This window comes from Ovis aries, chromosome 9 (genome assembly GCF_016772045.2).
Source record: "Ovis aries strain OAR_USU_Benz2616 breed Rambouillet chromosome 9, ARS-UI_Ramb_v3.0, whole genome shotgun sequence".
NCBI classification, from domain to species: Eukaryota; Metazoa; Chordata; class Mammalia; order Artiodactyla; family Bovidae; genus Ovis; species Ovis aries.
In genome coordinates this window covers 14,097,142-14,114,106 of record NC_056062.1, presented here as the reverse complement: position 1 = coordinate 14,114,106, position 16,965 = coordinate 14,097,142, and the positions used below count along the sequence as shown (strand labels likewise).

At 60.6% G+C, this 16,965-nt stretch overlaps 2 protein-coding genes across 11 annotated transcripts in view; one reads left to right on the top strand and one right to left on the bottom strand.

Moving 5' to 3' along the window:
* ZC3H3 (zinc finger CCCH-type containing 3) overlaps nt 1–1,695 on the bottom strand; it is a 62,173-nt gene extending 60,478 nt beyond the window's left edge. Inside the window, exon 1 of the mRNA XM_027973446.2 lies at nt 1,618–1,695. Within this exon, the coding sequence (XP_027829247.1) occupies nt 1,618–1,663 (46 nt within the window). The 5' untranslated portion in view covers nt 1,664–1,695. The remainder of the gene's footprint in view (nt 1–1,617) is intronic.
* Nucleotides 1,696–8,683: 6,988 nt separating this feature from the next.
* Nucleotides 8,684–16,708, top strand: GSDMD (gasdermin D). Of its 10 annotated transcripts, XR_009595037.1 has the most exons (13): nt 8,684–8,814; nt 9,721–9,976; nt 10,147–10,339; nt 10,913–11,081; nt 11,222–11,324; nt 11,583–11,636; nt 12,072–12,170; nt 12,294–12,469; nt 13,243–13,384; nt 13,477–13,550; nt 13,671–13,823; nt 14,299–14,484; nt 14,637–14,748. XR_009595037.1 is itself a non-coding variant. In XM_060393648.1 (12 exons), exons 2-12 carry the CDS (start codon nt 9,763–9,765, stop codon nt 14,922–14,924), a joined length of 1,665 nt encoding a protein of 554 aa, XP_060249631.1. In that variant the 5' UTR covers nt 8,684–8,814; nt 9,759–9,762; the 3' UTR covers nt 14,925–16,708. The 10 variants fall into 10 exon arrangements, 9 of the variants coding, with proteins under 9 accessions (XP_060249631.1, XP_060249632.1, XP_027829185.1 ...); XM_060393648.1 differs by lacking the exon at nt 14,299–14,484 and having other exon boundaries at nt 9,759–9,976; nt 14,637–16,708; XM_060393649.1 differs by lacking the exon at nt 14,299–14,484 and having other exon boundaries at nt 13,671–13,808; nt 14,637–16,708.
* Nucleotides 16,709–16,965: the final 257 nt, after the last annotated feature.

The window sequence follows — 16,965 nt, the reverse complement described above, 5'->3', positions numbered from 1 at the left end:
AACCACTGACAGTCAGCCTAAATCCCCTAGGCCAATCTTTCCCATGAGCCTCTTCCCATCAGTCCTACTTCAATCCTATTTCTGGCTGCTTATCCTTAAAATGCACTCTTATGGCATAATATTCCTTCTTCACCAGTGATATTACGCTGGGTTCCCAACCCTCTGAGGCAAAGTGTCACCCAGCATGAAGAGACCAGCAGGGCCCATGCTGCAGCGCCTGGAGAGAGACATGGAAGGCCTCCGGCTTGCCGCAAACACAAAGGGGCAGGGCTGCTCCATCACGACCTCCCTGCCTGGCACACACAACAGCGAGTGTAAGATAACTGACACCCCGGGTACTCCACATGTGACAAGAATGCCATCATCCTCCCACAAGAAGAGAAGAGGCCTAACATTTGGAGTTCCAGTACAGGGGACCACCAGGTGCCTTTCCAAGGAAGTGCGTGGCTGTGCAGGCAGACACAGGCCTCAGCTGGAACCACCCAAGCTGTCACAACTCAGCCAACAAGCCCTCCAGTTACAGCACCCCCCCACCATATGTCCCACCTCCAGGCCCAAAGAGAGTCACGTCCAGACCTGGTGACACCTCACAGCAGGTATGATGGAGGGCCAGGAAGTGGCTGGTAGATGGGCTCAGCCCAACTGAACTCTTCCCAATACACACTTCCCAAGTTCTTAAGTCTTCTCTTTGTGGGAATAACCTTTAAAACAATTTTTTAAAAATGCAGCAAGCCATCTCTCATGACTCAGTGGTAAAGAATCCATCTGCCAATGCAGGAGACACAAGAGATGCAGGTTCAATCCCTGGGTCAAGAAGACCCCCTGGAGAAGGAAACGGCAGCCCATTTCCTTCAAAGCCCTGGCAAACTGCAGTCCACATGTGCTCAGTCGCCTCACTGACCATAGCCCGTCAGGCTCCTCTGTCCATGGGGCTCTCCAGGCAAGAATACTGGAGTGGGTTGCCATGCCCTCCTCCAGGAGATCTTCCCTATCCAGGGATCGAACCCGCGTCTCCTGTGCCTCCTGCACCGCAGGCGGGTTCTTCACAGCATGAGGGATGGGGCAGCCCCGGGCTACGGTCACTGAGGTCGCAAAAGAGTCAGACACGACTTAACGACTGAACAACACGCCGTCTTAGGTCTAAAAATGGAAAAGTTTGGAAAACCCCGAAGGCCGGGAATTCTGGGCCAGGAATATCAAGGAGAATGTGGCTGTAAGGAGGGACAAAGGCGTCAGAAACGGGCGTCCAGGGAAGAAATACACACCACCGGCCCCGAGCAAGGGAGCGCGCCGGGGGGGCGGCCGAGGCCGCGCACGCCCGCGGCGGCGGGGAGGGTCGCTTCCCGCCTGTTACTAAGCGACAGCCCCGCCGCCAGCGGCCGCAGCGCCGGTAACGCCCGCACCCGCCGCGGAAACCCGAGCGGGGCTGAGCTGGGCCAGCCGGGAACGCCCCCTCAGGGTCCCCAGGACCGGGCCCGACCCCACCCACCTCCCCACCGACCCGACCCGGCCTCTGACCCGCGGGCGGGAGCGGCCCCCTTCGGCGAAGCGGGCAGAGGCCCGCTGTGAAGCAAGGGGGAAGAAGGGGACGCGCGACCCGGGCCCGGCGCGACCCACCCTGCAGGAGGCGGATCTGCCGCCGTAATTGCTCCTTTTCCTCCATCTCCGGAGTCCGCGACGCCCGGCCAGGCCCCCGCGACGTCATCGCCGGGCGACCGTTTTACTGAAGGCGGGGCGGAGCGCTGGGAGGCACCGCGACTACGCACTACGGCTGGGCCCGGGCCACCGCCGGCCGGAAGTGGAGCCTCCGGAGACGTGCGCCCACGCTCTGGCTGCGCCTGGAGGGGCGGGGTCACGCACGCGCAGTGCTGGGGGTGGAGGTCACGTCACTATGGAGCGCCAGGAATCCCCTCTCTGCGCCTGAGGAGGGGACGCTGTGGCGGACAGTACGCGCCCTGAGGAGTTCTGGCCGGGTTCTTCGCTGAGAGTGTTCCTTCCCTGTGGGCCCGGGGCGAGGGGCAGAGCCGGGGACTCCACGCTATCCACGGCGCAGGTCCTCCCGCGTCGAGCTAGAGGGGGGCTCTGCAGGAGTGAGCCGGCGCGGCGAGGGCCCGTGCGGCTCTGTTATTGGGCGGCCGGGCACAGGGGAAGGGACGTCCGGGATCGGGGAGGCACTGCAAGGACGCGTTAAACCTCTGAAAGCGTGAAGGACTGTGCCGTTTCGGTAGAAACAAGTATGAAAACAGGTGTGTACATCCCTGTATAGAGCTGGGGGTGTAAAATGATATGGCCGCTGTGGTAAACTAATGTTTCCTCAGAAAGTTAAAAATGGACGCTTTGAGCCAGCAGTCAAATACTTCGGGGTATATACCCTGAAGAAGTGAGAACAGGGACTCGAAATACTCGTGCGCCAACATTGGGTGAAGCATTATTTGCCATAACAAACTGTAGAAATAGCCCAAGTGCCCATGAGGGTGAATGGGTAAGCGGTGTTTATCTGTAGGATGGAATAGGATTTAGTCCTGAAAAGGAATGTAGGACTGGTCCGTGATACAGCGTAAACGAATCTCAAAAACATTAAATGAAATAAGCCAGCCACAAAAGGACAAATAGGGTAAGATCTCACTTGCATGACATCTTGAATAGACACATTTGTAGAAACAGTGCATCAAAAGTTAGGGAGGGTTGAGGGGAGGAGAGACGGAATTAATGCTTTTTGGCTAGAGAGTTTATGTTTGCAGTGATGAGAGAGTTTTGGAAACATATATGGTGATGGTTGCACAACCTTACGAATCTAGTTGATCCACCGAATTGGACACTTCAAAATGATTATATGAGGACTCCCCTGATGGGCCAGTGCCTGAGACTCCAACCTTCCAACGCAGGGTGCCCAGCTGTGGTCTCCGATCAGGGAACTAGATCCTGTATGCCACAACTAAGACCTGGCGTAGCCAAATACATAAAAATAAAATTTTAAAATAATTATATGACAACTTATATATTTTGTTATTCAATCACTAAGTTGTCTCCAACACTAGGACCCCATGGGCTGCAGCATGCCTGGCTTCCCATCCTTCATTATCTCCCAGAGTTTGCTCAAATTCATGTCTGTTGAGTTGGTGATGCCATCCAACCATCCCATCCTCTGCCACCCCCTTCTCCTGCCTTCAGTCTTTCCCAGCATCATGGTCTTTTCCAATGAGTCAGCTCTTTGCATCAGGTGGCTAAAGTATTAGCTTCAGCATCTGTCCTTCCAATGAGTATTCAAGGTTGATTTCCTTAAGGGTTGACTGATTTGCTATCCTTGCAGTGCAAGGAATTCTGAAGAGTCTGCCACGCCACAATTCAAAAGCGTCCATTGCTGCTGCTGTTAGTATATATTTTACCACAATAATAAAAAGCGGACACAGTGTGTCTGCAGCAGACCTGAACAATAGGAAATGTTAAAGGAAATTCTTCTAACTGAAGGGGAATGATACAATATGGAAACAGATCTTTATGTAGAAAGAGAACAGAAAACAGTATTAATAACTTTAAAATTTTTAATTTTCTCCAAAAGATAAATACAGCAAAAATAATAAAAATGTATTGTGGGTTTGTAATGTAGGTAGAGGTAAAATCTGCCAACAGTGATGCAAGGGGTCACATGCATTGTGTCTCCTGCAGGTGAGGACGCAACCCCCAGCCTGCCTCCTAGGCCAGTGCCTGAGCCCGCCCCAGGGTGTTAGTGTTACTCTGCTTAACACGCAGCAGTGAGCACCCTGGAGTTTCTTAGCGGTGGCAGCTCCAGGCTGGGAATACCAGGCAATAGAATGGCCCCTGCACTCAGGCTGTGGGACAAGGTGAGCCACGGGTCATGCTGAACACTGTGTGAGACCCTTAGGCCTTGGCAAAAGTGAGAGCAGGGTATGGGAGTTCCCAGAGAATGAAATGGAATTTCCCACCAGGGATCATGAAAAGCACTTCTTTGGGCTGGTGCTGTCTTGGCTCTTGAGAATCCTGCAGCCATCACCTGTATGTGCCAGGACTGGCCTGCGGGGGGATGGGCAGCACATGCCCGCTTAACACCACTGACCCTCATGACAGCCTGCTGTCTGCCATCAGTTGCTAGCTAGCCACAAACTTGATAAACCCACGCGATGCCACGTGGAGCAGAGATAAGCCTAAATGTCATGATTTAGGGCACGTCATAATTTTAGGCTTCCCTGGTAGCTCATTTGGTAAAAGGAATCTGCCAGCAATGCAGGAGACTTGGGTTCTATCCCTAGGTTAGGAAAATCCCCTGGAGAAGGAAATGGCAACCCACTCCAGTATCCTTGCCTGGAGAACCGCGCACAGAGGAGCCTGGCAGGTTACAGTCAATGGAATTACAGTGTCGGACCAGACTGAGCGACTAACCACAACTACAGGCCCTCATAGGAACAGGTGTTGACTGGCTGGGACCACTACCCCATGGATGCCCGCTTGCCTTCCGTCCCAGTGGGGAGGAGCAGGAAGTGACTGTAGAAGAGACCAACCATTGAGGACTCTGTGGGTTCCCCCATCCCAGCCGCTAACCCCCACTCCACCCTCGCTGCAAAGCATGACCCTCAGAACCAGATCCTTTGGGAAGAAAAGTTGACTAGTTGCTGTTTCCTAGATGGCAGCCTTTCCACAAGGCTCTCAGGGGCCACGGAGGATTGATGGTTGGACATCACCACAATGTCCCACATGCCCTAGTCCTGGACAAGCCCGGACAGGGGCCTTGCCAGGTGCAAAAGACACCTCTCCCCAGCCAAGGGATGCCTGGAGGCTGGCGGTCAGGCTAGCGGTCCTGCTAGGGCAAAGTGAAGTGAGGCTCAGGGCAGTAGAGCCCCATCCCCTGCAGGGTCACTGGGGTGGGGCGGGGCTCTGTGCCGCTTCCCCAGCCCCTCCCGGCAGAAAATCCAGGGAGCCAGGCAGGCATCAGGGCCGGGAGGGCCGTGCGGGAGCCGGGCAGGGCGACGGGAACGGTTCGTCACCCTGGGCGCAGAGACCGGCTGTGAGCCTCCGCTGATCCCGCCGCACCCTTTCCCGATTCTGCCCGGCCTTCCTGCGGCCTCCGCCTCTCCTGACTCCGGAGCTCCCCTGGGCCCGAGGCCGCCCCGTCGCCCAGCGCTCCGCTGAGCGTGGACCGCGGGCCTGCTGAACTGGCGCTGCTGCCCGGCGGTCCGAGTCACCGCCGAGGGCCGGGGCCAGCAAGGGGGGCGGGGGCGGCGAGCGGGAGGCGGCCCCACGGGGACTCAACCCCGGGGGAAAGGACTCCTGGACTTCGGTGCCCTCCGCACCCGCTCGGCCCCGCAGGGCCGCTCTCGTTCCCTCCGGGCCCCCTCTTGCTGGCGCGGGTTCCAGAGCCGGAGGCGCGGGGCAGCGGCCAACATCGCGGCGCCCCGGGAACTCCTGTGTCACTGGGTGGAGGGCCCAGGGTGGAGCCGCTGCTTGCCGCTCCCCCCGCACACCTCCCCCGTCCCGCGCTGAGGCCCCGCAACCCTGACCCGGCGTGTCCTGAAGCCGAATGGTCCGGGGCTGGGTGGGCCCGGTGGGGCGGGAGCGCGGGTGGGTTCCTCGGGACCACTGCCCTTCCCCTCACCCCACGCCGTTGCCCACCCGTCTCCCTGTCTCTCTCGGTATGGCCTCTGCTGTCGCAGCCTGGACACCACCCTCCCTCAGCCCGCTCCCCCATCTCCTCTGAGGGGCTCCCAGCCGCTGCATCCTACAGCCGGTCCTGGTTATCTCCCCGTCTTAGGACCTGCTCTGTTCTTCCCAGGGGCTGGGCATTTCCAGGACAGGGACCGGCCCCCACTGCCCAGCTCCCTGCAGGGTCTGGCGGGGGTGCTGCCCCACTCTGGGTGGTAGAGGCCTGCGGCTGCAGTGAGCTGCTTCCTTCCAACTCTCTCGGAGGTGCCACAGCCTCCCTGCACACAGCCCAGAGCCCCTCCTGGCCCTGGTCACAGTACTCCATCAGGCACGGTGTCCTCCCTGGCTCTGGACCCCAGGGCCTGCCCGGAGCTTGCGCAGGGAGGCCTCCGCACCCTCATGTCGCCTGATGTTGCCCCAGACTTCCTGGGGCTCCCTAGGCCTGCCATGGGGGAGGGGGATGCAGGGCCAGCCCCTCCCACCTTCCTTCTGCTGCTTCTCCAGTGGATTCACTTCCTGCCCTTTCAGACTGACCTCTGCGTTGAGGAGCCTAGTGACACCACCACTCACCAGTCCAGTGCCTCTTGTGTAGGCTGTTGCTAAAGAACTGAACTCTGGACTTCCCTGGCCCTCCAGCAGTTAAGATTCCTCACTTCCACTGCAGGGGCACTGGTTCCATGATCCCTAATCAGGTCAGGGAACTAAGATTCCCCATGAACATGCAGCAACAACACCCTTCCGTGGTTCATTCAGCCCCAGGTCACTGCCTGAGGCCGAGGGGCACAGTGTAGCACGACACCCCCCGTTATCATGGCCACTGAGACCGCCGCACTGCTCCTCCGTGTGGATGGCACCTGCCTCCACCGGTCCACCCACATGGAAGCAAGGCCTTCTAGAAAAATAAACCTGGGGCCAGTCATACCTCAGCTAGACGCCCACAATAGATTCACCACATACTGAAGAGCCTGCTACCCCCACCCTTGGCCTGGAACCTGACCAACTGGAGAGGTGGAAGTCAGGGGCCACTAGGAGGCTACACAGCTTTCCAGAAGCTTTGCTGTGGGAACAGGGAGAAGCAGGAGAATGCCCGGTGGGCCCAGCACACACCATACAGAATACAGGACTGCACATAGGAGCGCGCACACAGACCCAGGCACAAGCGCGAAACACAGCCATACAAATATACACACGCATTCGTGCGTAGACCTACATCACGCACGGATACCCATACCTGCGGACATGTGCGTGCATGCTTACGTTACATACACACGGGAACACGGACACGCACTCAGCCTCCTGGAGCATCCTGCCACCACCAGCAGGATGCCCTGCTCGTACTGGCAAATGGGCTCCAGCAACTGGGTCAGATGTGGGAGCCCCACACTGAGCTGGGTGGGGACCCACTGCCCCAGAGGCCCTCAGCCAGCAGAGTTCGCTGGCCTGCACTCTGGTCCCCTGATGTGGAGAGAGAAAGGGCCTCAGAGACCGCAGGGAGGCACCGAAGCCACCCTGCTCCCCACCCCACCCCCTCCAATGGACGGTGCCTGCCTGTGTCTGCCCAGAGTTCACAGCGGCTCCAAACTTCTGCTTTCGCAAGATTGCTTCCTTTCCGTTTGAATCAGCATTTCCACTTATTTGCAGCTGCAACGTTCCAAAACACACAACCGCTGCACTGGCATCGGGGCTGACGCCAGCAGCTCTACCTGGCGGGGCCCTCGTCCAGTCCACTTCAGAGCCCTCATCTGCAGAAGCACGCGGTGCTGGGTGCTGACATGCAACCACCCCGCGAGTGAGTGTGCACGGCAGAGCCTATAGGCTGAGTCTCGGGCCAGCCAGCCAGCAGGGGCCCTGGCGTGAGCTCCAGAGGGTCAGGAGACCTAGAGGCAGCATGTGGCAGTGGAGAAGTGGGGTATGGGGTTCCTGGGTGCCTTGCCCCTGACACGATCCACACACAGCCCAGGAAGGAAGGACATCGAGAGCCTGTGCCCGGCCTGGATGTCATCACTTGGCTTCAGGTTTCCACACTAACAGCTCTGAATGTTACTGTGGTATGTGAGATATAATCCACAAACCATACAATTCACCCATTAAAAGCGTAAAACTCTGGGGGTTTAGCATATCCAGACATGGGCAACCACCAGCACAACCAATCTGAGAACATTCCCGTCACCCCAAAGACACTGTCACGCCTCCCGCCCCTGCCAGCTGTATCTCTGCTTTCTGTCCCTCCAGATCTGCCTGTTCTCGTTTCATACGCCTAGATCCTGAGAGCTGTCGTCCTGCGGGCCTGACATCTTGTCTTGGTGTAACGCTTTTGAGGTCCATCTACACTGTGCTATGTGTCAAAACTTCCTCTTTGTGGCTGAACACCGACCGCTCCATTGTGTGTGTTGACCACGTTTTGTTCGTTCGTGCGTCCATAGGTGGACATTTTCCACAGATGGACATTTGCAGTGCATATTGGCTGTTAAGAATAACGTTGTGAGAGCATTCACGTGCAGGTTTCTGCATGAACATGTTTTCATTCCTCTTGAATGCACACCTAGCCTTGGAATGGATGAGCCTATCGTAGTTCTCTGTTTAACTTTTTGAGGAACTGCCAGACTGTTTTCCATGGGCGCCTGCACCCTTTTACAAGTCCAGCGCTGTGTGCTGCCAGATTCTCCCAGGTCTTCTCCCACACTTGTTACTCCCCCTTTTATATTACAGTTAACCTATGAGTGTGAGGCAGCCTCTAACCTTGCTTTGATTCGCATTTCCCTGACACTGACCTGAGCCTCTTCTTCCGAGCTCACTGGCCATTTGTACACTTTCCCTGAAGAAATGTTTTTTCAGACCCTTTGCCCTGTCCTAGGGTTTTAGGAGAGAAGGATCAAAGAAGCTCAGCTTGGTTGGAGGCTATGGGGGATGGGGTGAGAGCCTCCCGGGCCCCCGCCCCTGCACTCCCGCTCCCAGCCGGCCTGCGGGTGAGCTCACCAGGGGCATTTCCGGCTCCTCTCAGCGCCTCCGGTTGCCTCGCGGAGGTTTCACTTTTGGGTCTGGGAACCTTCAGGCTGTGTGTGCACTGGGCAACTCCAGGGCAGAGGCTTCCAATCCTGGCCCGCAGGGCAGCCTGGCTTCGGCTTAGTGGGCACAGGCACGCGACAGTCACGGTCACTGGTGAGCTGCCCCCACCCATGCCCTTCACCCCTGCGCCTCGCATGGGGCTGCCTGCCCTGGCTCCCGGGGTCGGCCCTTGCTTCTCCTGGGTGGGGAGGCCAGCACCTCTGGGTGGAGACCAGGTCCTGTCACCTTCCCTGGGCTTCCCCAAGCCCCCCAGGACTCCCCGCATCCCAGACCAGCTGGGGAAGCCCCAGGCCTTTGGGAAGGGGGCTCCCTCCAAAGTCTGACTGGTTTGGGCTTAGCTCCAGGCAGGCACCTCCAGGTGCCCCTGGGCCCACTCTGGGATCTCAGGCCAGCACCGAGGCTTAGAGGCTTCCCGCAGCCCCGACGTCCTGGGTCCTGAGTCAGGCCCGCAATGGCTCCTGAGCCCTGAAGGCAGATGAGTGCCTCACAGAGCTCTGGGTGCTGAGGAAGCCCTGGAGGACAGGCCTCAGGGCTGGGGATGCTTGGGCCGGGCGATGGCTTCTGCCTGCTCCCTGCTCTCTGAACACCTCGGCCACGAAGGCAGCTGCTAAGGCAGACAGAGCCCCAGCCTTGCCCTGCCCTTCCTCAGTGGCTACTTTTCATGAGCCACCCAAAGCCTTGTTGAAGTAGCCAAGTGATGGAGGGCTTGGTGGGCAGCCAGGGCTGCCCCCTTCCCGACAAGTGCTGAGTCCCAGGGCTTTCTGGGGCTTCCTGTGGGCACTCTGGTCACAGGACAGATGGTATGCGTGACTGGCCCGAGTCCCATGGAGGGCTGCAAGTGACGTCCAGCCTGGAGGCGCTCAGGGCCCCTTGCAGAGATGGACAATGGGTGACAGGGTAAACTCGGGGGCCAGCATCGCAGGCCTGGCCAGGCAGGACTGCCTCGGAGACACCTGAGCGGCCACCTCTCTGCTCTTCCCCTCCCCTGCCCTCTTCCAGCCCTGAGGGTGAAAGGCCTGACCAGCTGCCCTCCTCAGGAGCATGGCATCGGCCTTTGAGAAGGTGGTCAGGAGCGTGGTCCGGGAGCTGGACCACAAGGAGCTCACCCCCGTGGATAGCCTGTGGAGCTCCGCCAGCTTCCAGCCCTACAGCCTTTTGAGCAGGAAGCCCTTGCACTCACGGTTCTGGAGACCGCGCTACATGTGTGTCAACTTGTCCATCAGGGACATCCTAGAGCCCGATGCGCCGGAGCCAGGTACCCGACCGGTGCTGAATCTGAGCCGTGGGTGGGCGGGGGGTGGGCCAGCTGGCTCCTGCTAGGGTCCCTGGTCTGTCTCCAGAGGGCAGGCGCTTTCCAGAGGCCCCTCCACCAGGCGGGACAGGCAGCAGCCGGCGGGTGGGTCCTCAGCTGCGCTCTCGCTCCAGTGCTGGAGTGTGGCGGCACCTTCCAGTTCCACGATGCAATGGACGGGCAGCTGCAGGGCAGCGTGAACCTGGAGGCCCCGGGACAGGGCAGGCTCTCAGGCGGGGCCACAGTGTCGGGCAGTTCCAGCGCCTCAATGGACCTGTGCACTCTGAGAGTGGCCCCCAACACCTGGGAAGCCATGCACCATGAGAGGTGAGCCCAGGGCCGCAGGCCCACTGACCCTGCGCAGCTGACCCTGGGCAGGCCCTCGGGGCCGCAGCAGTCACAGGGTGTCTGTGCAGGCTGAGGGACGTCCCAGAGTCAGGGGCCGTGCGGGGACCAGTGGCTGGGAAGGAGGCTGCCGAGGTTCTGGGGGCCTGCATCCTGCAGGTCAGAGGGCCAGGGGTCAGACTGAGCCCTGCTGCAAAGAGGCTGGGGTGGAACACACACAGGGACCCTGGTGAGAAGGACGGTTAGCTCAGCACACATACGTGAGATCTGAACCCAGGGAGTGGAGAGAGACAGCAGACAGGTGAGCAGCCAGCCGCAGGGTGGGCCCCTCCAGAGGCCCGCAGGCTTCCTCGTCCCTTCTTCTTGCCCTCTGTCTGCCCACAGGCACTGGAGCATCCAGGGGATGGGGCGATAGGGGTCCCATGCCGGGGCATCCACATCACGCCATCCATGGCTGCAGACACTGAGGTCCGGGGAAGGGAAGGCCATCTCAGGGCAGGGGGAGGCAAGGGCAAGGCTCACCCTGCAAGCTTCCCACTGGCCCACCCACCGCAGGCGCCTGCGGCAGCCTGAGCCCAAAACCCTGCAGCAGCTGCGGAGTCGGGGGCATGACGTGTTCGTAGTGACCGAGGTGCTGCAGACACAGAAGGAGGTGGAGGTCACCCGGACGCACAAGCAGGAGGGCTTAGGCCAGTTTGCACTTCTGGGAGCCCTCTGCTTGCAGGTGGGCGGCGAGGACCCTGCAATGGGCACAGCGGGGGAGGCAGGAGGGGAGTGTCCCCACGCAGACCCCCGCCACCAGCCCCTGGCTGCCCCCAGCCCCACCACCCGGAACCCAGTCCTGAGCCCACATCCATCCCTCAGGGCAAAGGCGAGGGCCACCTGAGCCGGAAGAAGATGGTCACCATCCCCTCGGGCAGCACCCTCGCATTTCGGGTGGCCCAGCTGGTTATTGGCTCTGACTGGGGTGAGCTGGAGTCTGAGTGACTTCTGGGGCCCAGGCTCCATCGCAGGGGCGGGGAGGCCTGGAAGAATCACCGGCTGCCTGGCGGTGCTGGGGACATCTGGTGGCATGACTGTGGGCTGGGGTGGCCGAGAGCCCCTTGTTCAGGCAGGTGGGAGGTCGGGGCACAAAGCGGGGCTGCACAGGGAGCCCAGTGGGCCAGGGAGAGGCCAGGTGTTCCGCCAACCTACCTCCTTTATCTCTGCCCCTCCCGGCTTCCAGACATCCTCCTCTTCCCAGACAAGAAGCAAAGGACCTTCCCGTCGCTGCAGAAAGGTGAGGCCCATGCTCCTGGGAAGTGGGACAGGCTGATAAGGAGAGCCCAGAACAGTACATCTGGGAGACACACACACACACACACGTGCACACACACATGCACACACTAGTGCAAATGCACACACCCACCCATGCAAACACGCATGCACACTCACACACACACACACGCAACATGCACATGTGTGTACAAATGCACACACGCACATATACACATGCAATACATGTGCACACACGCACACTCGCGCACATACACACATGTGTAAACACACACACACACACGAGTAGCATGGCGAGAGGCTGGCACCAGGCAGGTTTGGCCTTGCTCCTTGCCCCAGGCTGCCAGGACTGGGATGACACGCTGTGAGGGCCCAGGGGAGGCAGCCCTCTCTGGCTCGGGCCCCTGCCCCCAGCACTGACCAGCCCCACCTTGCCCAGGCCACAGGCCCTCCAGCAGTGCAGACGGCCATCCACGTCCGTGCTTCAGCTTTACCTCCATGAGGGGCTTCTCTTACTCCTCCTGCCAGTTCCAGTCGGGTCAGTACCTTCTGGGCCACCCTGGGGCCCCTGCTCCCCTTTGGCCCCCAGCATCTGCCCTCCCTTACCAGGGCTCCCTGGGGCCACAGGGGCACCTGGGCAATTGCAGACCTGTCCCCACAGATGGGTCCATGGAGCACTGGCTGGCGACCACTGACGACTTCCAGGGCCTCCAGGCAGAGGTGAAGGCCTGGGCTGTGGGCCTGGAGGGCTTGTCCAAGGGGCTGTGTGGGCAGCTGCTGGGTGGCCTGGGGCAGGTACTACGGGACGAGCCAGCTCTGCAAGCCCTGGAGGAGTCGGTGAGTGAGCTGGGCTGTGCGTGCAGGGTGTTGGGGGTAGGGTAGCACGAGAGCTGAGTGGGGCAGCAGAGCAGGTGCCTGCCCACCCTGCTCACCCCCACTCCCCCAGGTGCCCCCACCTGGAGCAGGTGCCTGCCTGCCCTGCTCACCCCCACTCCCCCAGGTGCCCCCACCAGGAGCAGGGCCTGCCTGCCCTGCTCACCCCCACTCACCCAGGTGCCCCCACCTGGAGCAGGTGCCTGCCCACCCTGCTCACCCCCAGTCCCCCGGGCGCCCCCACCTGGAGCAGGGCCTGTCCCACCCTGCTCACCCCCAGTCTTCTGGGCGCCCCCACCTGGAGCAGGTGCCTGTCCCGCCCTGCTCAACCCCACTCCCCCGGATGCACCCACCTGGAGCAGGTGCCTGCCCGCCCTGCTCACCCCCAGTCCCCCGGACGCACCCACCTGGAGCAGGTGCCTGTCCCGCCCTGCTCACCCCCACTCCCCCGGGCACCCCCACCTGGAGCAGGTGCCTGTCCCGCCCTGCTCACCCCCAGTCCCCTGGACGCACCCACCTGGAGCAGGTGCCTGTCCCGCCCTGCTCACCCCCACTCCCCTGGGCGCCCCCACCTGGAGCAGGTGCCTGTCCCGCCCTGCTCACCCCCAGTCTCCCGGGCACCCCCACCTGGAGCAGGTGCCTGTCCCGCCCTGCTCACCCATAGTCCCTCGGGCACCCCCACCTGGAGCAGGGCCTGTCCCACCCTGCTCACCCCAACTCCCCTGGGGTGCCTCCAGCTGGAGCAGGGCCTGTGTGGTGGGCAGATGGAGCCTCGGGATGGTCCGGTGGGCGCCATTCTTGAATCCCTGGTGCTGCCCTCTGGACAGCTGGAAATGGAGCTCGCGGACTCCGTCTTCTACCTGCTGCAAGCGCTAGCAGGTAAGGGGCTTGGGGCGGGGCAGGGAAAAGGCAGGGACGCGAGCTCCTCTGGCTGGCCCCTGGAAGCCCTTTCACCCGAGGTCTCTCCGCAGCGCTGAACGAAGCCCAGCACGTGCTGCTGGCTGAGGTGCTGGAGACGGGGGCCCTGTCAGGGACGTTTTGGCTGGTGAGAAGGCCTGGGTGTAGGGGAGGGGTGGGCCGGTGTGGGACCTGGTGCCCTGCAATGGGGTGGCGTGGGCGGATGCCCGGTGCCAGGCCCTCTGACTGCCCCCACCCTGTCTGCCAGGTGGAGTGCCTTGTGGAGCAGAGCAGCCCGTGGCAGGAGCACCGGGCTGTGTCCCTGCCGCCAGAGCGCCTGGGCGACAGCTGGGGCTCAGAGGCACCCGCCTGGGCTCTGCTGGAGGTGTGCGGCTTGGAGCCCCAGGTGGGCACCCCCCAGGTGTGCTGGGAGCCTGGGGCCCGCGGCCGCGTGTGCGCGCTTTATGCCTGCCTGGCACTGCTGTTCAGGCTGAGCCGGCTCTGCTAGTCTGCAGCCCGCCCGCCGCAGGCACAGCTAGTGCCCACCGGCTGCCAGGAGCCACACCCAGCTGTGTGGGCGCCTCTCCACAAGACCTAGGGGGTGGGGACAGCCAATAAATGTGACAGATGGCAAACACAGGGGAATGACGCACAAGCTTTTGAGGAGCCTCTATCAGGGGTTGAGGGCCCCGTGGGGGTTGCCCACACAGGACGGGGAGGGACCTGAGGGCCAGGAGCAGGCACCAGGGGCCTTCCCTGTGCTGGATCCGGCCACTCCAGAGCGACTGGCCACGTGGCCAGGCTCCTCCCTGCCCGTGCCCCCCAACAGCAGGCTGGCCTGGAAAGAACAGGGCATGGCGATGCCAACCCCCGGGACTGTTCTCTGTCCACCTCAGGGAGCCTGAGAGCATTCTGACGTTCTGATGCAGGCAGCAGGCCGCCCTCTGCAGAGCTGCAGGGGGGCAAGAACTGGGCGCTAACAGAGAGCTCTGCACTCCTGGGGCTGGGGGCCTGGGGGAAATGACCTGAACCAGAGAAACTGGGCTTTGGGATGTGTCTCATCCAAATTCATTCACTCAAAGGTAAGAGTCTGTCGAGAGGAGAGGAGACCTCCCGGCCCTGAGCCGTGGTCTCTGGGCCTCGCCAGGCACAGAGAGGGGGTGACTGACTCAGCCAGGCAGTTACTCTCACCTTGGAGTTGTCACAGCCAGGAGAAACTTGACTCTCCCTACAGGAGCCGGTCTGCACTCCTCCACTTGGTGGAAGGCGAGGGAAGCCATGTTCCCTTCCTGTCCGGCTTGCTGCTGCCCTGCAGCCCCAGGACTGGCTAAACAGAAGGAATGGAGAATCCCTGGTGGTCCGTTGGTTAAGGACTCGGCACTTCCGCCGCTGGGGCCCAGGATTGATTCCTGGTTGGGGAACAAAGATCCCACAAGCAAAGTGGCCCAAAAAAATAAAAATAAAGAGAAGAGGTGGTTGGCCCAGCTGTGGCCAATCTGAGAAAACTCAGGATCGAGGTTGACAGTAAAATTAATATTAAAAGAGTGCTCCCTAAACATCCCAGATCCCAGTACAGAAATGCCTAGCAATTGTCCCCTCACCCAGGGCGAGGGAGAAGTTGAACACCTCCCAGGCCTGTTTGTGTTCCCCAGAGCCTCTTTTGGGAACCTTGCTAGAGGACTGAAAGGCACCACCAAGGCAAACGGGACTGGACCAGCACAGGTCTTGGAAAGCAGCGAGTGGGCCCACTGGCGCTTCTTCTGGTGCCCCGAGACACTCCCCACAGGATCAGGTGGTGAACAGTCTGCTGAGCCCCACACAGGCACCCTTTGGAGGATCTCACTGTTGGCCCTCAGGCTCCAGGGTCGCCAGTGCCCAGAGGTCTCCAGTGACAGCTCATTTGAGAGCATCTAAGCATCAAGATCAAGGCGTGGCAGGGGGACGTCTGTGTAAAGCAGCATACCCCGACCCTAGACCCTGGGGGTAGGTGAGTGCTCTGTGGGTGGCTCTGCTGGGCCTGGTCACCTGGACGCCCACCAACCAACAGCGCTCACCCGGGAGCGGGGCTCATCCAGGAGCAGAGCTACGGTGTCGCCGCCCCAACTGGAGCCTCCTTGGGGACCGCAGCAGAGAAATCTCTGAGAAGCATCCCACTCCCAGGACAAATCGGCAAGCAGGGTGTCTGGCGGGGGCCCAGCTACAGGGCAAGGGACGCCCTCACGGCAGGGGGGCGGGGGCAGGTTCACTCCAGATGGCCTGCGGAGTGGAGGGGAGTGGGCTCCCAGGCCAGAGAGGCCCAGGCCCTGCGGGGAGGCATGGAAGAGGCGGGGCGCTGCCTGCCAAGCCCCTCGTGAGGCTGGACCCCGCTTCCCAGCGAGCCTTGCTGGGGGCTTTGCCCCTCGTCTGTGCAGCCACACCCTGTGGTTGGACAGGCTCGTGCCTGGTGGGGGCAGTGGGCCTCAGACGTTCCCCCAGCTTCTGGCTCCAGGCTGCAAGACCCTGAGGGGCCCGACCATCAGGCGATTGAGGGAGGTCCTCCCACCACCCTGCCGGCAGCAGTGGAGGGGCCGCAGGACTGGGACCTGGCGCCTCCCTGATGGGGTCGGGCTGGAGACCCCTGAGGACATTCTCACCAGCCTCCCTTCCTTCTGCCTCCCGGGCTCTGACGGCCTCCTGGACTCCCCAGTGTGTCCCTGGATATTTCTTGTAGTTTAATCCAATTTTGGCATTCCCCTTGGAGGATTGTGAACTAATACACCAAACTATGCCCCTGGCTTCTCACAGGCGAGTGCCCTTGGCTGGGGCCTCCCCTGCCCTCAGAGTGACCAACGAGGAGACCCCGGCCTCTCCCGGCTAAGCTCTGACTGCTCAGGGCCTGTGTGGGCAGCACAGCTTCTCAGTCAGGGCAAAGCCTGCCTGACTCCGCCCAGGGCTGGCCCAACCCCCAGCCACATGCTCAGTTCAGTTCAGTTCAGTCGCTCAGTCGTGTCTTTTGCAACTCCATGGACTGCAGCCAGGCCTCCCTGTCCATCACCAACTCCCAGAGCTTCCCCAAACTCATGTCCATTGAGTTGGTGATGCCATCCAGCCATCTCATCCTCTGTCATCCCCCTCTCCTCTCGCCTTGAATCTTTCCCAGCATCAGGGGCTTTTTGCATCAGGTGGCCAAAGTATTGGAGTTTCAGCTTCAACATCAGTCCTTCCAGTGAATATTCAGGATTGATTTCCTTTAGGATGGACTGGTTGGATCTCCTTGCAACCCAAGGGACTCTCAAGAGTCTTCTCCAACACCACAATTCAAAAGCATCAATTCTTTGGCACTGTTTTCTTTATAGTCCAACTCTCACATCCATACATGACTACTGGAAAAACCATAGCTTTGACTAGATGGACCTTTGTTGGCAGCCACATGCTGCCTTCCCTGTCATCTTAGCCCAAGCTTGATCTTGGACCAGGCACAGCTCATCAGAGCCCAGCCTTGGCCCAGACAGACACCAAACCCCTAGGATCTGTGTTTTTATTTTGGCTGCACGGTGCAGCATGTGGGATCTTAGTTCCCTAAC

What these genes read in the sequence shown, in the direction of transcription:
- GSDMD (XM_060393648.1), top strand. Translation starts at nt 9,763, where the DNA reads ATGGCATCGGCCTTTGAGAAGGTGGTCAGGAGCGTGGTCCGGGAGCTG. An exon ending in GGTTATTGGCTCTGACTGGG is followed by an intron (nt 11,325 to 11,582) that starts GTGAGCTGGAGT and finishes CCCGGCTTCCAG; the next exon opens with ACATCCTCCTCTTCCCAGAC. An exon ending in CTTCCCGTCGCTGCAGAAAG is followed by an intron (nt 11,637 to 12,071) that starts GTGAGGCCCATG and finishes CACCTTGCCCAG; the next exon opens with GCCACAGGCCCTCCAGCAGT.